Source organism: Pan troglodytes, chromosome 5, assembly GCF_028858775.2.
Source record: "Pan troglodytes isolate AG18354 chromosome 5, NHGRI_mPanTro3-v2.0_pri, whole genome shotgun sequence".
Taxonomy (NCBI): domain Eukaryota; kingdom Metazoa; phylum Chordata; class Mammalia; order Primates; family Hominidae; genus Pan; species Pan troglodytes.
In genome coordinates, this window is record NC_072403.2 from 17651783 (window position 1) to 17667607 (window position 15825).

General features: G+C 44.1%; 1 protein-coding gene, 1 long non-coding RNA gene and 1 other non-coding gene across 8 annotated transcripts in view; 1 reads left to right on the forward strand and 2 right to left on the reverse strand.

The window, feature by feature from the left end:
- Positions 1–551: 551 nt before the first annotated feature.
- LOC134810265 (uncharacterized) lies at positions 552–7273 on the reverse strand. Its single transcript, XR_010157896.1, has 2 exons — positions 6688–7273; positions 552–1301 (listed from the first exon to the last, which is right to left on the reverse strand). It is a non-coding gene; the product is annotated as an uncharacterized LOC134810265 (long non-coding RNA).
- Positions 5454–5595, forward strand: LOC112209652 (small nucleolar RNA SNORA67). Its single transcript, XR_002944475.1, has one exon. It is a non-coding gene; the product is annotated as a small nucleolar RNA SNORA67 (small nucleolar RNA).
- A 1913-nt stretch (positions 7274–9186) lies between the features above and the next one.
- Positions 9187–15825, reverse strand: part of ADTRP (androgen dependent TFPI regulating protein) — an 89475-nt gene continuing 82836 nt past the window's right edge. For 3 of the 6 annotated variants that reach the window (XM_054685445.2, XM_063811884.1, XM_016954621.4), the window contains one exon: positions 9943–10140. In XM_054685445.2, coding sequence (XP_054541420.1) covers positions 10106–10140 — 35 coding nt within the window. In that variant the 3' untranslated portion in view covers positions 9943–10105. Of the gene's footprint in view, positions 10141–15825 lie in introns of all 6 variants that reach the window. The other 3 variants (XM_063811883.1, XM_009450428.5, NM_001251896.3) reach the window with 2 other exon arrangements.

Here is a 15825-nt window from a genome sequence, read left to right on the forward strand (position 1 = left end):
ACCAAGGATTAGTGGGAGCCACCAGGATGAAAGATTCTTCCTCAGAGGCTTCAGAGGAAGCATAGTAATACTGACACCTTGATTTCAGACTGCTGGCTAGCAGAACTGTGAGAGGATACATTTCTATTATTTGTATTTATTTATTTATTTATTTATTTATTTTTAGACACAGTCTAGTTCTGTCACCCAGGCTGGAGTCTAGTGGCACGATCTCGGCTCACTGCAATCTCTACCACCCAGGTTCAAGCGATTCTCCTGCCTCAGCCTCCTGAGTAGCTGGGATTACAGGCGCCTGCCACCACGCCCAGCTAATTTTTGTAGTTTTAGTAGAGATGGTACAAGGTGTTTCACTGTGTCATCCAGGCTGGTCTCGAACTCCTGACCTCGTGAGCCACCCACCTTGGCCTCCCAAAGTGCTGGGATTACAGGCAGGAGCCACCACGCCCGGCCACATTTCTATCATTTTTAAGCCACCTGGTTTGTGATACTTGGCTATAGTAGCTCCAGGAAACTAAAACAGATAATAATAGTAACTATACTACTTCTAGGTTATTGTAACTAAAATAAATTTATATTGTAAATATAACTAAATTTAGTAATAGTGAAATTTTAGCTAAATGTGAATTGGGATTATTTAGATGCTAGGTAAGCAGTCTAGGGTGATGATTTCTGTGCTAGGGACAAAGGCCACTGGTGCTTGGAGGGCCTTTCAAGTGTGACTGTGTGAGGGATACAGTGAAATGGCAAGAGTTGAGTTTAGGAAGGGACAAGGTGAGACGCAATAAGTCAACACCAAAGAGTGCCCTCTCGGGCACCTCCACTCACCAACCAGGGAAGAGCAGCTGGTTATCCTTTGGTCTCTATCTCACAAGCACCTCATGCACAAAGAGCTTAGCATCTTCTTGGCTGTCATCTTGGGGATCCCCCTTAAAGTTATACTTTCAATCCCATCCCCAATAAGCGACCACAGAACCACGATTCATGCAGCCGCGGCATTTTCGTTAAGCCCTAGAATGAATGGGTAAGTTTCCCTTTGTCATTGTGTATATAGTCATGCAAACAATCCCTGTCTTCCATGCTTGGGGTCTAAAATGGTTCCCAAGTGGACTTCGATATGTTCCTCTGTGAATTGGCAGGGCATTTTGGAATGGTTCTTTCCTTCCCCTTGATTTGAGGATTACATGGAAATCCACATTGCTGAGTAGGAAAACTCTGAATTGGTGTCCAGCAGTTCTTTTGGCCTCTTCCTCTTAGTTTGGTGATATGTGACGGCAATAAAAGGTCATGATGGCAGGATGAGTCTGGAAAAGGAGAAAAACTGGCAGTGATACTGCAATCTATTTTACAAGAAAGAGAATTTTATTTAACCACATGATTTTAAAAATTGGCAAAGTTGCCGGGTGCAGTGCCTCACGCCTGTAACCCCAGCACTTTGGGAGGCCAGGGTGGGTGGATCATCTGAGGTCAGGAGTTCGAAACCAGCCTGACCAACATGGTGAAACCCCATCTGTACTAAAAATACAAAATTAGCTGGGCATGGTGGCACACGCCTGTAATCCCAGCGACTCGGGAGGCTGAGGCAGGAGAATCACTTGAACCCAGGAGGCGGAGGTTGCAGTAAGCCGAGATTGTGCCATTGCACTCCAGCCTGGGCAAGAAGAGTGAAACTCCATCTCAAAAAAAAAAAAAAAAAAAAAATTGGCAAAGTTGAGTTAATGTATATATATAAAATGACAACATAAGTGCATTTTAGAATGTAGCTAGAAAAATTTTCATAAGGAATAAAACATGTCTGGATGGGAGTCTTTAGAATCACGTACCAGATTCCTGGCAAGGTATTGTAAAAGTCATACAGTACATGTTTTCCTAACTCTATGTCATCTAACTTCATTATTAGAATCTTAATAAAATTTAGTGTTGAGTGAAAACAAATCCCTAAAGTGTAACCAAATATATTTGCTCAGGCCAGACTTAAGCCTCAGCGGAAGGTTTTGTAAGCTCTTACGGTGGAAGGGATCTTTTTCTTCTTCCTGTTAGCATCTCAGAGGAGCTGAGTCTAGCAGAGCAGCTGCTAACAGAGGAAGCTGGGAAAGCCAGGCTTGGTGTCCCAAAGGAGCGGCAAGATGAAAGCATGCAATCCTCCATACAGGCCTGCAAATGCCAGGTGGATGACCACCATGTCCTTACACTCAGGCCATGGCATGCATATGGCCAGGGACATATATTTAGTAGGCACTGTATAATGAATGAACGAACCCTACAGTGTGGTGGAGTGGAGTGTTGTCCAACTTACTGAACTAAGTTGAACCCTATCATTAATATTATTGGATTAAGAAATTCATTATTTTTTAATAACACTATTATTGGATTAAGACATCAATTTCATGGTCACGACATATTTTAATGGAATAGGAAACAATATCACAGAAAATAAAGCGGTATGTCACCCATATTAAAAGCAAGTATGAGTTTATGAAACTTTTCACACAAGCGTGTGTGTTTCTACTGGATTATGATGTAAAATGTATTTCTGAGGGTATCACTTAAGAAAGATTGAGCACTGTTGGTGGAGTGGAAACTATTTGAGGCATTTGGGTCAGATAGATCTTTATTTGAATTCCAATGCCACTGTCAGACACTGAGCGTGTTACTTAAATCCATCTGAGCATCACATATGCATTGAAAGTCAACCATATAGTATGCACTGTGCTCGATGAGGGAGATACAGTGGTGAGTAGGACATACTCTTGCCCTCAAAGAAACACAAAATATGCCCTTAATAAGTGTCCACCTCTCTTCAGCACTTCAGTATCTCTGTGACTGGTTGGTAAGACAGATGTCTGGATAAAAAGAGATCTTGGAGAATCTCAATACTGCTTGAGGTTTTTCAGGAGCCAAAGGAATCCTAATTTTTTCTTTGCTCTGTCTTCTTTCTTCTTAAGCATGGCAACAACTCATAGGTAGTAAAAGCTGTCATACTCATGCATTTTGAGGGAAATTTGAGAAATATCAATACCCAAAGCTTCTACATGGAGCCATTCATGTTATCCAGTCTTTGTTTCCAGAATCATCGTAGGACCCTGATGACAGTAGCACCAACTCTCAAACATAAATTCGAGAAAATGAAAAAGTGGCATTGAATATCTACACGGAACTTCAGAAATACAACACACACACACACACACACTCATACACACAAACTCATGAGCAATCATAGTAATTTGAACAACAACAAAAACCATGATGTTGAAATTTGGAGGATGTAGAACCTAAGAGTCTAAGAAAGATTAATTTATGCTACCAACAAACACACATTTAAATTGTGGGAAAAAAGCATGGTGGCAATGCAACACTACTCTCTCAAGACACAAAGCAGGCCAGACGTGGTGGCTCACGCATGTAATCTCAGCACTTTGGGAGGCCGAGGCAAGCAGATTGCTTGAGGCCAGCAGTTCAAGACCAGCCTGGCCAACATGGTGAAAACCCATCTCTACTAAAAATACAAAAACTATCTGGGCATGATGGCACATGCCTGCAATTCCATCCTCTTGGGAGGCTGAAGCATGAGAATTGCTTGAACCTGGGAGGCAGAGGTTGCAGTGAGCCGAGATTGCACCACTGCACTCCAGCTCGGGTGATAGAATGAGACTCCGGCTCAAAAAATAAATAAATAAAAGACATAAAGCAAGTTTAAATTCCTGTAGTGCCAGCCAGATAATCAAGGCTGGAAACAGAGTGGCATATCACAGCTATGTCCCCTCTGTCCACCCCTCCAAGGGCATGCAGAATTTAGTTGACCTATCAGCTGCCAAAATCATGGACCAACTTCATTTTGGGGTGCTCTACCCACCAAGTAGCTCTCTCAGGGAGGGGTGCAGAACAATCATAACCTGCATCTATTGGCAACTCACACGGTGAAAAATTATGAACTAGGCAAGTTTTGTCCTTGGAGTCTACAGCTGACCCTTCGGCACCTGTTCCTTTACTAACAATATCCTCATTTTCACTCTGCCAAGCGCGCCCTCCCCCACATTAAAACTTGCTTTCAAATCATCAAATATCCTTCACTGAGAATTGAACATGCATGAGTTTCATAGGTCACTTCTTTCAGAAGTATTTATATGTTAAATCTGGCTCTCCATATGAAATGGGCGGCTTTATTGGTGAAAGAATTGTTTTGTACATTAGCAAGATATTTAGGGTGGCAGTGAGAACAGAGGCCCTTTTCATGGCCCCGAAATAACTACACCATGCAAGAGGCTGACGACATCATGGTAACGATGATGTGCTAGTCAGACTAGACTGGGCCTTAATGATAAACACTTGCCATCTGTCAGGAAGGGGTGAGAAGTCACCTAAGGTAAAATGAATTATGATGTAAACAAGGTTTGTCTTCAACATCCCCCCACCTCCTGTTTAAGGATCAGTCTTCCTGACTCGGACCCTAGTAGCCCATAGGCTCTCCTTTGAGTCATTAGGGCCATCTAATCATCCATTCTAGAGCTTCCCTGCATGCAAGCCGTTTATCCTCCAGGCCATTCCTCATCTCCTTCTCCTTTTCATCAAATGTATCTGCTATGCGTCCTATTCTATCGATGTTCATTCACTACCAGTCCACATGAAACTGCAATTTGCTCGTCACTATAAATAGAATTGTGGTACGTAAGATGGAGAGAGTATCTGAAATGAAACAATAACTCTAATGTTGAGACTATCAGCTTCCCGGAAAGCCTAGGGTGGAAGATAACTGGTGATGATGCCTGTAAGGTTAAGAAGCTATAAGGAATCCTCAAGTCCGTCTGTATTTTTGAGTACTTTCTAATGGTGCACAGTTAGGCTTTGTTGGAGATATAAAGAGGTAGACATGGCCCCTCATCCCGGGAGTTTGCAATCAAGCAGGTGGGATGGTGAATTAGGCCATTCTTGCATTGCTATAAAGAAATACCTGAAGCTGGGTAATTTATAAAGAAAAGAGGTTTGATTGGCTCACAGTTCTGCAGGCTTTACAGGAAGAATGGTGCTGGCATCTCCTGGGCGTCTGGGGAGGCCTCAGGAAGCTTATAATCATGGCAGAAGGTGAAGGGGGAGCAGGCACGTTATATAGTGAGAACAGGAGCAAGAGAGATGGGAGGAGGAGGTGCCACACACTTTTAGACAACCAGATCTCGCCAGAACTCACTATGGCGAGGCCAGCCCCAAGAAGATGGCATTAAATCGTTCATGAGAAATCCACTCCCATGATCCAAACACCTCCCACCAGGCCCCACCTCCAACACTGGGTATCATGATTCAACACGAGATTTCGAGGAAACAACACCCAAACTATATCAGACGGAGATCTTGGGAGCCAGGCACTTGCATCCACCACTTTAAATAATCTTATTTAATTGTGGTGGTATCATTATCTAACTTTGCAGACAAGGAACCAAGGCTCAGAGGAGTAAACTATTTTTATCCAAGGTGAGTCTCTCTCCAAGGGGCTGACTAGTGCCTCTCTTAGGACAGTAGCAAGTTGGAATAAAATCTGGCATGCCTAAGGTCTTTAAGGAACAGGGGATGCTTACTTCTTTTGCGTTCCTTTGGCGGCCTACATAGCATACTTAAGCTCCTTCTGGATAGACTGTGTCCTCTTATTCACATGCTGAAGTTGTTATATATTTTTAAACAAATAAAAAGTGAATAATACATTTTTCTAAAAAGTAACTGATTTTCTCTAGGTTCAATACAGATAGCCAGCCATGGGAGTCAGAATTTGAACTCAGATCTGGTCTGGTTCTGAAGCCTCTCTTCTTTCCAGCTGTGAGACAAAGGAGCAAATATGAGAAGCGCCTTTTGCTCACTTCTGCTTGCCAGCAGAATTTCACAAAAGCCCTGGACTGTGAAGATGTTTGGAAAGATGCTTTGAAGACGAAACCTTTAACAGGGTTAGTGTTTATGCCTCTGTAATCTACAACCAGATGCACTGTTACACCCAAGCCTTGATGGGATTCTGCTGTGATGGAAATTCTGAGCAAATTTGATGTGATTGTGCAGGTACTGAACCTCCACTTCCTGTCTGTAAGCAGTGGGCTGAAATCCTGGGCTGGAGCAGTCTCATAGGATCTGACAGGCTGTTGCCAGGCTGTAGGCCTTGGTCTGTAGTCCTCAGTAAGACTTCTGAATACAACTAACTTTAATTCTTTAAAAGCTTGACTGTTTTCTTTAGTCGGCATGGCATTCCATACCATTCCAGAAACAGAAGCCAGGAGGATACATGAAGGAGAGAGCAATGGCATAGTGTGCGGAGCTGATTAGCTGTTAACTAGCAGAATTGAGAGAAGGCAGCCGGCCAAATGCCCTGGAGGGGCAAGGAAAAGCTTTTTCAGAGAGTTGGGAAGTGGCACTCCAGTGAGGTCTGAAGCCATGAAGGTTGACTTATTTATTCCACAGTAGCTACAAGAAGAGGGGTCTTTCTAGGGAGTGTGACCAGTTTAAGCAAAGGCTTGGCAGGAGGAATAATAACTTGCTGGAAGTGAGAAAGGGGAGCTGGTTAAGGGGCTGAAAGTTATTCCTTGTGGATTACCTTCTCATCACACGCTCTTTGACCTCATTGTAGTTCAATGGAGGGAAAGAGAGTCAAAAACAGGAGGGAAGTTTGTCTCTAAGCAGACAGGGGCTCAGCAAACCCAGCCTTCCCCCCAGTCTTACCTGGAGCCATTGCCTGGGGAAGAGGGTGTTCAGGCCACAGTATCCCAAGGCTGGGGGCACCTTTGCTCAGAAGCCCCCTGTGGTGCCGCTCCTCAAGAGCCTCCTGGGAGGAAGGGCCAGGGAGCCAGGCGGTTCTCCCTTCCCCTTCTGGAATCCTGGCCAATTTCCATGTACATAACCCAGCTTAATCCATAGAAACAGGAGCTGCAAGGCATGTTCTTTCTCTTTTTTTCCTCTCCAAGACACGGAAACCTTTTTCTCCCTACACCGCAAACCGGTACTGTTAAATAATATTGGATAATTGTACCTGTCGTACTCCCCATATTGTGCTGAGGAAAAATAATTGCTGGTTTTCTGCTTTGCCGTTTAGCTGTGACTCCGTCATTTGACTCGGAGCATGTCATTTTCTCCCATTTTAGACTGTGTACAGTCAAACCCTGTGAAAGGACTCACAGATAGCGGCCCTGCGTGTATGAGTGGGCGCGGGCCTCATTCAGCAACGATTTCTAATTTATACAGCATTGAAAATCCACAGCTATAAATAAACAGTTCTGACTGGCTTTGCTGCCTACTCAAATGCTTTATTAAAAAAAAAAGTCACCAGCAACTGCATGAGAAAGGAAAACAAGAATGTCTGGATGTGGATTCTGGCTTCTGAATCCTGGGCTTGGGAGTGGGGACGCCCCACCTTGGGAGCGGCTCAGTGCTCAGCCCCTCCAGTTTTTGGAAGGCCTGGCCTCCTCGCTCGTCGCTCAGCCCCTCACGCTCCCCACGTGTGGGTGCAATGTGTTTGGGGATTACAGTATATGAAACTGGCTTCCTGTTATGACAAGTATTGCAAGTGAGTAGGTGTGGAGGAGCTGAAAATAGCTTAAGAAATGTAGGACCCTTCTGGGGAGAGAATGGGGTTAAGGCATTGTTTAGGCAACAAGACGAATCTTCTACCCAAATTCAAAATTGGTTTCAAATGTGAGACAGCAACACTGGAACAGAAGCATGAGTATAGGCCAGTCCCTGGGGTAGTGGTGGCAGTGTCCTTCCTCCTCCTGTAATGGGGACAGTTTCCACCAATATGGGACCTCTTGACCACCTTCTTTTGTCCAGCTCTGCAAGATGTGGACACATTTTTGTTTTGTTTTTTAAATAAAGTTTTTGGATGACCCGGTACTGCTTTGCTCTGTAAGAAAGAGGAAGGAAAGTGGGCTCATGAGTCAACTATCCATGTGACCTGGGACTTGTCATTTCCCTGCTCTGAACGCAGAGGTGTGCTGGAGCCAGTTTGCACAACAGGCTCTCGAGGACTAAGTGGTTGTCCACATCTCTTCCCAACTCTACATTCAGCAACGTGCTGCCAGCTTGAAAAAGGCCATGGGGAGAGTGTTTACACCATGGAAATGAGCACACATTATCAATCAGAGCCTGACAACTTTTCCCCAGAGAGCTGGTTGTTAAACCTTTCCCAGCACACCACCCTCAGAAACTCAGTTTGCTCATTTGTAAAATGAGAACGTAACTCATCTCCTACTTACAAAGTTTCCGTGGGCTAAAATAAGTGGGAGTGGTGATAAATTACTTGACACTATACAAATATTGCTGGTATCATCATGTGGTTGCTATAGTTGTCATTTTCTATTAAGGGCCTAACATAGTGCTATGCAATCTGCAAATACCATATACCTTTTAGCAAATGTTTAATCAGTGTGTTAGTGTTTTGTTGTGTATCTTTTCTTAAGCTACTGCAGCACCGAGCATGCCCTTGTGTGCTTAGGCATGTGCTCAATGGGAAATGGTTCCGAGACATTTCTAGTGTTGGAAGAGATATTGCACAATGGCCAGGCATGCTGCAATCAAGGTTTAATTTGGTCCTAGGGCCAGTAAAGCCACAAATAGAAATTTGCAGGCTCATCCCCACCAAGAGCTTACTGTGACTGAGAGTCACGCAGCCCGAGTCACCTCTGGGGTGTGGAAAATTTGGGTGATCCCCCGAGGGCTTCACGTTTGGGGAATTTCCACTGTGGCAACTGTTTCTGAGCTCCCGCTGAGACCAGGTGCTTGGAGCAGTGAAGAGGCAGCCGTAGATGTGGGGAAAGAGGTGGTATTCCCAGCTCCAACTGGAAAAGACTTGAGGCCCATATTAACAGAACAGTAGAAAAAGAAGTGGGAATTAAGCAGGTTTCTTGGTGCCTGTCCTGGTCTTCCCTTGGGCTGCCTTCCTCCCTGAGATATTCTGTCCTCTTCTGTAACCCTTCAAGACCACTCTTGCTCATTTTTACCAGATTTCTCCTATATAATGTTAGGTTGGGAAGTCCAAATCCAATTTCCTTCAGTGTCCACACCCCAACCCATATGAGCCTAGTGACATACTAGTAGACTCAAATATGTCTACCCACCAATAGCCATTTGCCATTTGTGTTCTTTAAAAAATGTGCCCACAAATAAAGGCCAGGAAAATAACACTAGGAAAATCACAGCAGGGATCATGAATCCTTGTTAAGCATCTGGAAATCAGCTTTGTTAAACCACACACTAATTCAGAAAAGTGCTTTGTAGCAAAGCAATCTCAACAGCCCTTATAATTCTATCACTTCCCATCCAGATTCTTCTGCAAGTAAAATGTCTTACTATACCATTTATTTGATGAATTAATCAATGTTCAAATGGAAGAGGTTTTGACAATGTCGCTATGTTTGATGTTTATACCTGCTCTGAATGCTTGCTCAGAAGAGAAACAGATTTCCCAATATTTCTTATAACTTACTTTCCCATTGTCTTCAATTAATTTGCTATTATCCCAAGTAGACAGACAACTTCAGTAGTAGCCATCTCCCTACATTTTTAGATCACTGAAAAAAATGGATGAGCAACCCATGAAAATAACTAGCTTACTGAAATGCTTGTCTTTTAAAGAAAAGTTGGGATTATTTAAAAAAAAAATGGCCCAGGACCGGTAGCTAGGAGATCTGGGAGAGAGAAGTCATTGCCTTGGTTCTGACACTAAGTAACCCTTTTGCCTTTTGCAGGTAACTTCTCATCTAGGTCCTCAGCATCCTTCTCTGTAAACTGAAGAGTTTAAATGACTCTAAGTTCCTCTCTCTCTCTCTCGACGTTCTCTAACACCAAGTTTATGTGAGTTTCTTTGGCCAGATTTTAACCAGAGACCATCCTCCACGGAGGTCAAAGATAATTAATTCTGAGATAGCAGGAGTTGTTTTTGGCATGTGCAGTCAACCTTTCAAAAAACCAAGAGTTCTTAAGTTAAGCTACCTTCACGAACCTCTTATTAAATTTAAGTATCAATCTCTGTCCCTCCTACTTTGCTATGTTCCTCCACCACCTCCCTCCACCAGAAAAAAAAAAAAAAGATGAGAAAAATCTCTTGTGTTTTCTTCTTTCTTGGTTCTTGGAAAATGGTGTGCAATTACTTCCTCTTCTTCCGTGGCTGCCTCTTGTCACCTGTACAAACAAGAACAGAGACAGACCTCAGGCTTCAGGCTTTCCCTAATGGGTATTTTTGTTGTGGGTAGAGATTCACTCTGACTTGGGGCAGTGGAAAGTTGAACACACTTTTCCCAAGGTGACAAGATACAGTTTAAGGAGTTATGAAAAACAGCTGCCACGATGACAGGGGCAGAGAACAACTCTGCCATCCTCCCTCAGTGCTGGGTTCACAGTTAGCCAGGCACCCACGATGCTGTTTGCCTTGAGGTACTCTGCATAGCTAAGAGGACGCATATTGCTGTGACTCTAAGTGAGTGTTTGCAGGCTACACACAATCCATCAGCAAACTTTGAGACTTTGCAGATGGAGATGAAGAGACCACATCAAATTAGAGAGGAAATAGAAGGGTGGATGTTCACCTAATTGGGGTCATTCTGTGACCTCTTAGCAAATGAATTCATCAGCCTGGTGGAAAAGTACTGGCATATGGATTAGGTTTGAGTAAGCTCATTAGAGGGGCATTATTCTACTGAAATTATAGCATTAGATTTGTAGAATGACTTCTATTCAGCCAACAAGTTGGTACTCCATATTTAATGATCATAAATCTTTGTGTAAGCTCTGCAATTTATGAAATTTCATTAGCTCATTATCCTTTGTGCTTGTTGCCAAATACTGTCAATGCTACTTTAAAGACTTCTCCTCCATTCCAGAACTTACAGCCCTGGTAGTTCTGGCTTGGTATTCCTGCAGCAAATCCATGCTCCTAATTCCATGATTCACCCTTCAAACCCTGCCACCTTCACCAATTCTATCCTTAACAGTAAACACTAGATATCTTATACTCATTCCATTCTGCTGGAACTCCACTTCTTGGAGGCTATTGTGACTGGTGACTTGAAGTCCTGTTTGTGGCCCCTTAATTACACTGATGTCCTAGGATGGCCACCTCTTGATTATGCAGTCCTCATGGCTATCCTTGTATTCATCTCATGCAAAATTTTCAAGATCAAAACTCTCTCTTCTTCGTCTGCTCCTCGTCAATCTAGACTACCCCAGTCACTTCAGCCGAGGCTTATTGTTTATCAAGCTTTATGGATTTCACGTTGTTTTCATTGGTGTGTCTACTTCTTTCTCTTCTGTTTTTCCCTTTTTTTTTTTTTTTTTTTTTTTTTTTGAGACAAGGTCTTTGCCCAGGCTGGAATACAGTGGCACAATCTCAGCTCACTGCGGCCTTGAGCTCCTGGGCTGAAGTCCTCCAACCTCAGTCTCCTGACTAGTTGGCACTAGAGGTGCACACCACCATGCCCAGCTTTTTTTTTTTTTTTTTTGCTTTTTTATTAGATACAGGGTCTCATTATGTTGCTCAGGATGATCTTGAACTCCTGGCCTCACCACAAGGGATCCTCCCATCTCAGCCTCCCAAAGTGCTAGGATTACAGGCAAGAGCCACCACCCTTGGCCTTATTTTCCATTTTTGATGTGAATTCTCTCCTCCCTAGTTAGGCCTTCTCTACATTAGGTCTATAAGTACAAGCACAGCACCTCCTTTTTCTGTAGAGTATACTCTGGGCCTTTAATGAATTCTTTTTCAATTAAATAACCAGCTCACATACAAGAGGGACAATATAAACTTGGTCAATATAAACTCAAATTTCTACCCCTGCAGTCACTCTGAGGATTCCTAAAACTTTCTTTTATCCATGTTGTTTACCAATCCCCAAGCCCTCAAGCCTAACTGTAATCATAACCTCAGTCCTTCCACCCCAGGTGTTGAGGCCTGAAGACTCCCTTCTCCATTTAAGAAATGCAACAGAACACGAAGGTTTGGAGAAAAGCCACCCAGGAGCAGACATGGTGGTATGAAGCTCTGCTGGGGGAGGACAGCAGGTGGCTCCTTCCATTGGATTAGAGTCCTCTGTCCAAAACCAAGTAGCTAGGAGGAACACTCAGAAATGCCCACATACCCATCCACATGCTAGAGAAGGCACTGTTCCCAAATGGGTCTCTGTGGTGCTCCCAAAGTCATTTTATTCTGTAGGGACTCACGTGGCGTGAACGTTGCAAAAATCATGTTTCTTTTTGCTTCTAGCAGCTGGGAATGGCAAGTGGGTCTTAGTCTTGAATTCTCACAGAGCTAAGCAGTTTCTAGGCTTCTTTAAGTCTTCAAAATTTATCTCTGACCATGCTTTTTTTCTTTTTCTTTTTCTTTTTTTTTTTGAGACAGGGTCTTCCTCCGTCACCCAGGCTGGAAGGCAGTGGTGTGATCTTGGCTCACTGCAACCTCTGCCTCCCAGATTCAAGCGTTTCTCCCACCTCTCAGCCTCCCGAGTAGCTGGGACTACAGGTGTGCGCCACCACACCTAGCTTTTTTTTTTTTTTTTTGTATTTTTAGTAGAGATGGGGTTTCACCATGTAGGCCAGGCTGCTCTTGAACTCCTGAGCTCAAGTGATCCACCTGCCTCGGCCTCCCAAAGTGCTGGGATTACAGGTGTGAGCCACCACACACAGCCCTCTGACCATGTTTCTGTAACGCATAGCTGGAAATAAGGAAACTGTTGACTTAATAATAGATCATATATCTTACCCAAACCAAATTCACAAAATGGATTTTAAGTTGTAATTGGAAAATTATGTTTATTATAAATGTTTTCTTGATTGAGAAGCATTTTTCCCGGTAGAAAGTATCCTAGTTGGCAGATAGGAAGTTAGATTCACCCCGACTTGTTTTATTCCTTTAACTGCTGTCAGATAGTACCAAGGGCTAGAAATATTTTTATAGCCCTGATATTTCACCTGATATTCTTGACCAGTTGGTGCTTGGCTGGTGACTTCCAATCGGGCCACTGGAAGCAGAGATTCCAACAGATTCTAGCCTCCATCTTTGCAAAAGATCTGAACAGAAACTGCAGGCATGGCCAAGAAATTATTGTTTCAATCAACATCACCATAGATACCATATATAATTATATGCCTTATTATTCCAATAGTTAGAACTCTGGATAAATGAAAACATAGTGTTCTCAAAGATTTACACCTATGTATCTACAACCACAAAAATGAATGCCGGGAATTGAAAATTTGAAGAACATTTGCCTAGTTTCAGTGGGCTGACTCAGAAAAGGGCAAGAAAATTGATGGTTGGGGGGATAGCAGGTGTTAGAGAAATGAGATCTGAGCACTGATAATCCTATGTGCACACTGCAGAAGTCCAGGGAGGACAGGGAGCTGAGGGCTGGCTGGAGAAACTCCCGTGGGAAAGAGGCTGAGGAAGAGGCAGGGAGGCTAATCCACAGCGGGCTCTTTTTGAGTTTAGGGAGATGAAGTTAGGACAAGAAAGGCAAAATGGAGATAAATTTTTGCCATTGACTAAATGCTGCCCCAGCGGGACCATGCTTTAGAAGTACCTGTGGAGTCATCGCATGATACAATTCTTTTGTTATGGAATAAGCAGAGTTAATAAGACAAACCTCATCTAATTCCTTCATGAATAAAACAAGGAGGTAGACTAGATGGCCTCTAGGCAGCTTTCATCAAGAAAATCTGCCTTTTAAAAAACCTGGTTTATGGCAAATAATATTAAAAGAAAGTTTCCATGTCATTCTGTCCAAGACACACTCCCAGCGCCACTTGGCCAGGCTGGAATTTTCAGCTTACAGTCTGTCCTTAGGATGAGAAGGACCTATGGTCTTAGGGGCCCTGACAAAGGACAGCCTGACTCCTGGCATGTGTCCATCAAGGGGCATAGGGAGAGGGGTCACAGGCCCTGGATAAGCTGACTGTCTCTCCAACCACCCCCACATAGCAGAGGCCCTGCCATTTGGGCCTGGAGGTGTTTAGCCCCTTTCTGTGCCCCGTATCTCTTGTGGGATGATTTTCTCTTCCTGAGGAGCTTGTGTGCTGGTGTCAGCATCCTTGTGTGCTATCAATCATCAAAGAAAAAAAAGAAAATTAAGCACATAAGGGGCAGAGAAGGGAGCCTTTGATAGGATGTCCTGATTGCCTCTTGCCCCCAGTCAATGTGGAAGAGAACCTGCCCCGGGCATGCCTGGGTGTTCAGTCATGGTCATGGTGAGCCAAGCTCTCAATGTCTTGCCAGAGACAGCTTCCCCCATCTGCTTCTATCATGGTTTGAAGTTAACATTCCATCTAACTCCTCCCAAAAAGTAGAAATTGAATCTTTCTTGGGGGTGACTGGTCCCAGTAACTGACTCTGTGCTTGCCCAACCCTCTGCCTCATGACACAGAAAGGCTAGCCCAGGGCAGGGAGTGAGATGGTGACAGGTCAGGCCAGGTGGCCCTGAGGAACCTCTTGTGAGCTTTTTGAGCCTCAGTGCATTCTTGAAGGACCTTCCTGTGGGCCATGACAACACTTGCCTCCTTGACGCTCAAAGCCAGTTCCCTGCAACTGAGTGCCCTGGGAGGGCCTCATCATACACTTTCCAATTTAACATGTGATTCCCAGTATGGTTTCTTATTGCTGTCCTTCTTGCTCTCTTGTCCATATTCACCCACTGATGTGGCACAGGAGGAGGGAGAAAGTGAGTAGATGTTCAGCTATTGTGACCATCACCACCAACACCCTTCTCAGTCCAGCAGCCCACTCAGGAGAGCACCACACCGCACAAGGATGCCGTAGACAGAATTATCCACATTGGGAGGAGTCCAGGGTCCTGAGATGTAATAGAGCCTTGTCCTCAGACCAGCAGCATCAGTATGTCTGGAGTATGCGTTAGAAGGGCAGAATCTCAAACTGCACCCCAGATCCACTAAATCAGAATCCACACTTTAACAAGATCTCCGGGTTCCCCAAGATCCTCATTTTGATGAGCATCAGAGGCCTATACAGGTTTGAGAAGCGTTGCTCTGTAACAGCGGTTCCGGATCCCGATTGCAAGTTAAAATAACTGGGAAGCTTTAAAAAATACCCATGTCGAGTCACCATCTCTAGAGATATGGATCTAATTGGTCTAAGGCAGGCCTGGGAATTATTATTTTTTAAACTTCCCTAGTGTTTCTGTGATGTAAAAAGCCAAGGTGGAGAACTACTGCTAGAGAGATACTGTCACATTGAATGGGTCTTGACTGATACTTCGCCTGATATTCTTGACCACTTGGTGCTTGGCTGGTGACTTCGAATTGGGCCACTGGAAGCAGAGATTCCAGTTGTGTCTCAGGATTTCAGAAGCAGAGATTCCAACAGATTCTAGCCTCCAATAGCCTGACCTCCTATTTGCTGTAAGTACCTGAGGACGTGCATCATCTCTGTCCATCTGCTATCGGGTAGCTGTTACCTTTAATCACTTGCAGCTGGGAAACTGGTAATTTATACATCAACTCAAAGGGGAGAATGAGGGAGAATAAGATGACCAGCAGCAGTGACTAACTCTGTATGCCAGGTCCTGCTGTAGGCGCTAGATCCTCAGCAAGTCATCTGAGGTTCTCCGTGAGCCCAGGAGGAGGCCACTAGCATTATCTCCACTAGGACAAGAGAAAGCTGGGGCACAGAGACCTTCAGTGTCTCACTCAGTGTCACAGGTGCAAGTGGCAGGGCCAAGATAGAAACTGAGGCAGTTTGGCACCAGAACTTTTCTTCTAACCACAGCCCCCAACTGCCTCCCTAAAGCATTCATTTGAATTTCTCCTGTCATCAAAGGGGGCTCAGGCTGTGGAAGGAGGGAAAACATAGGCTTAGCTCTG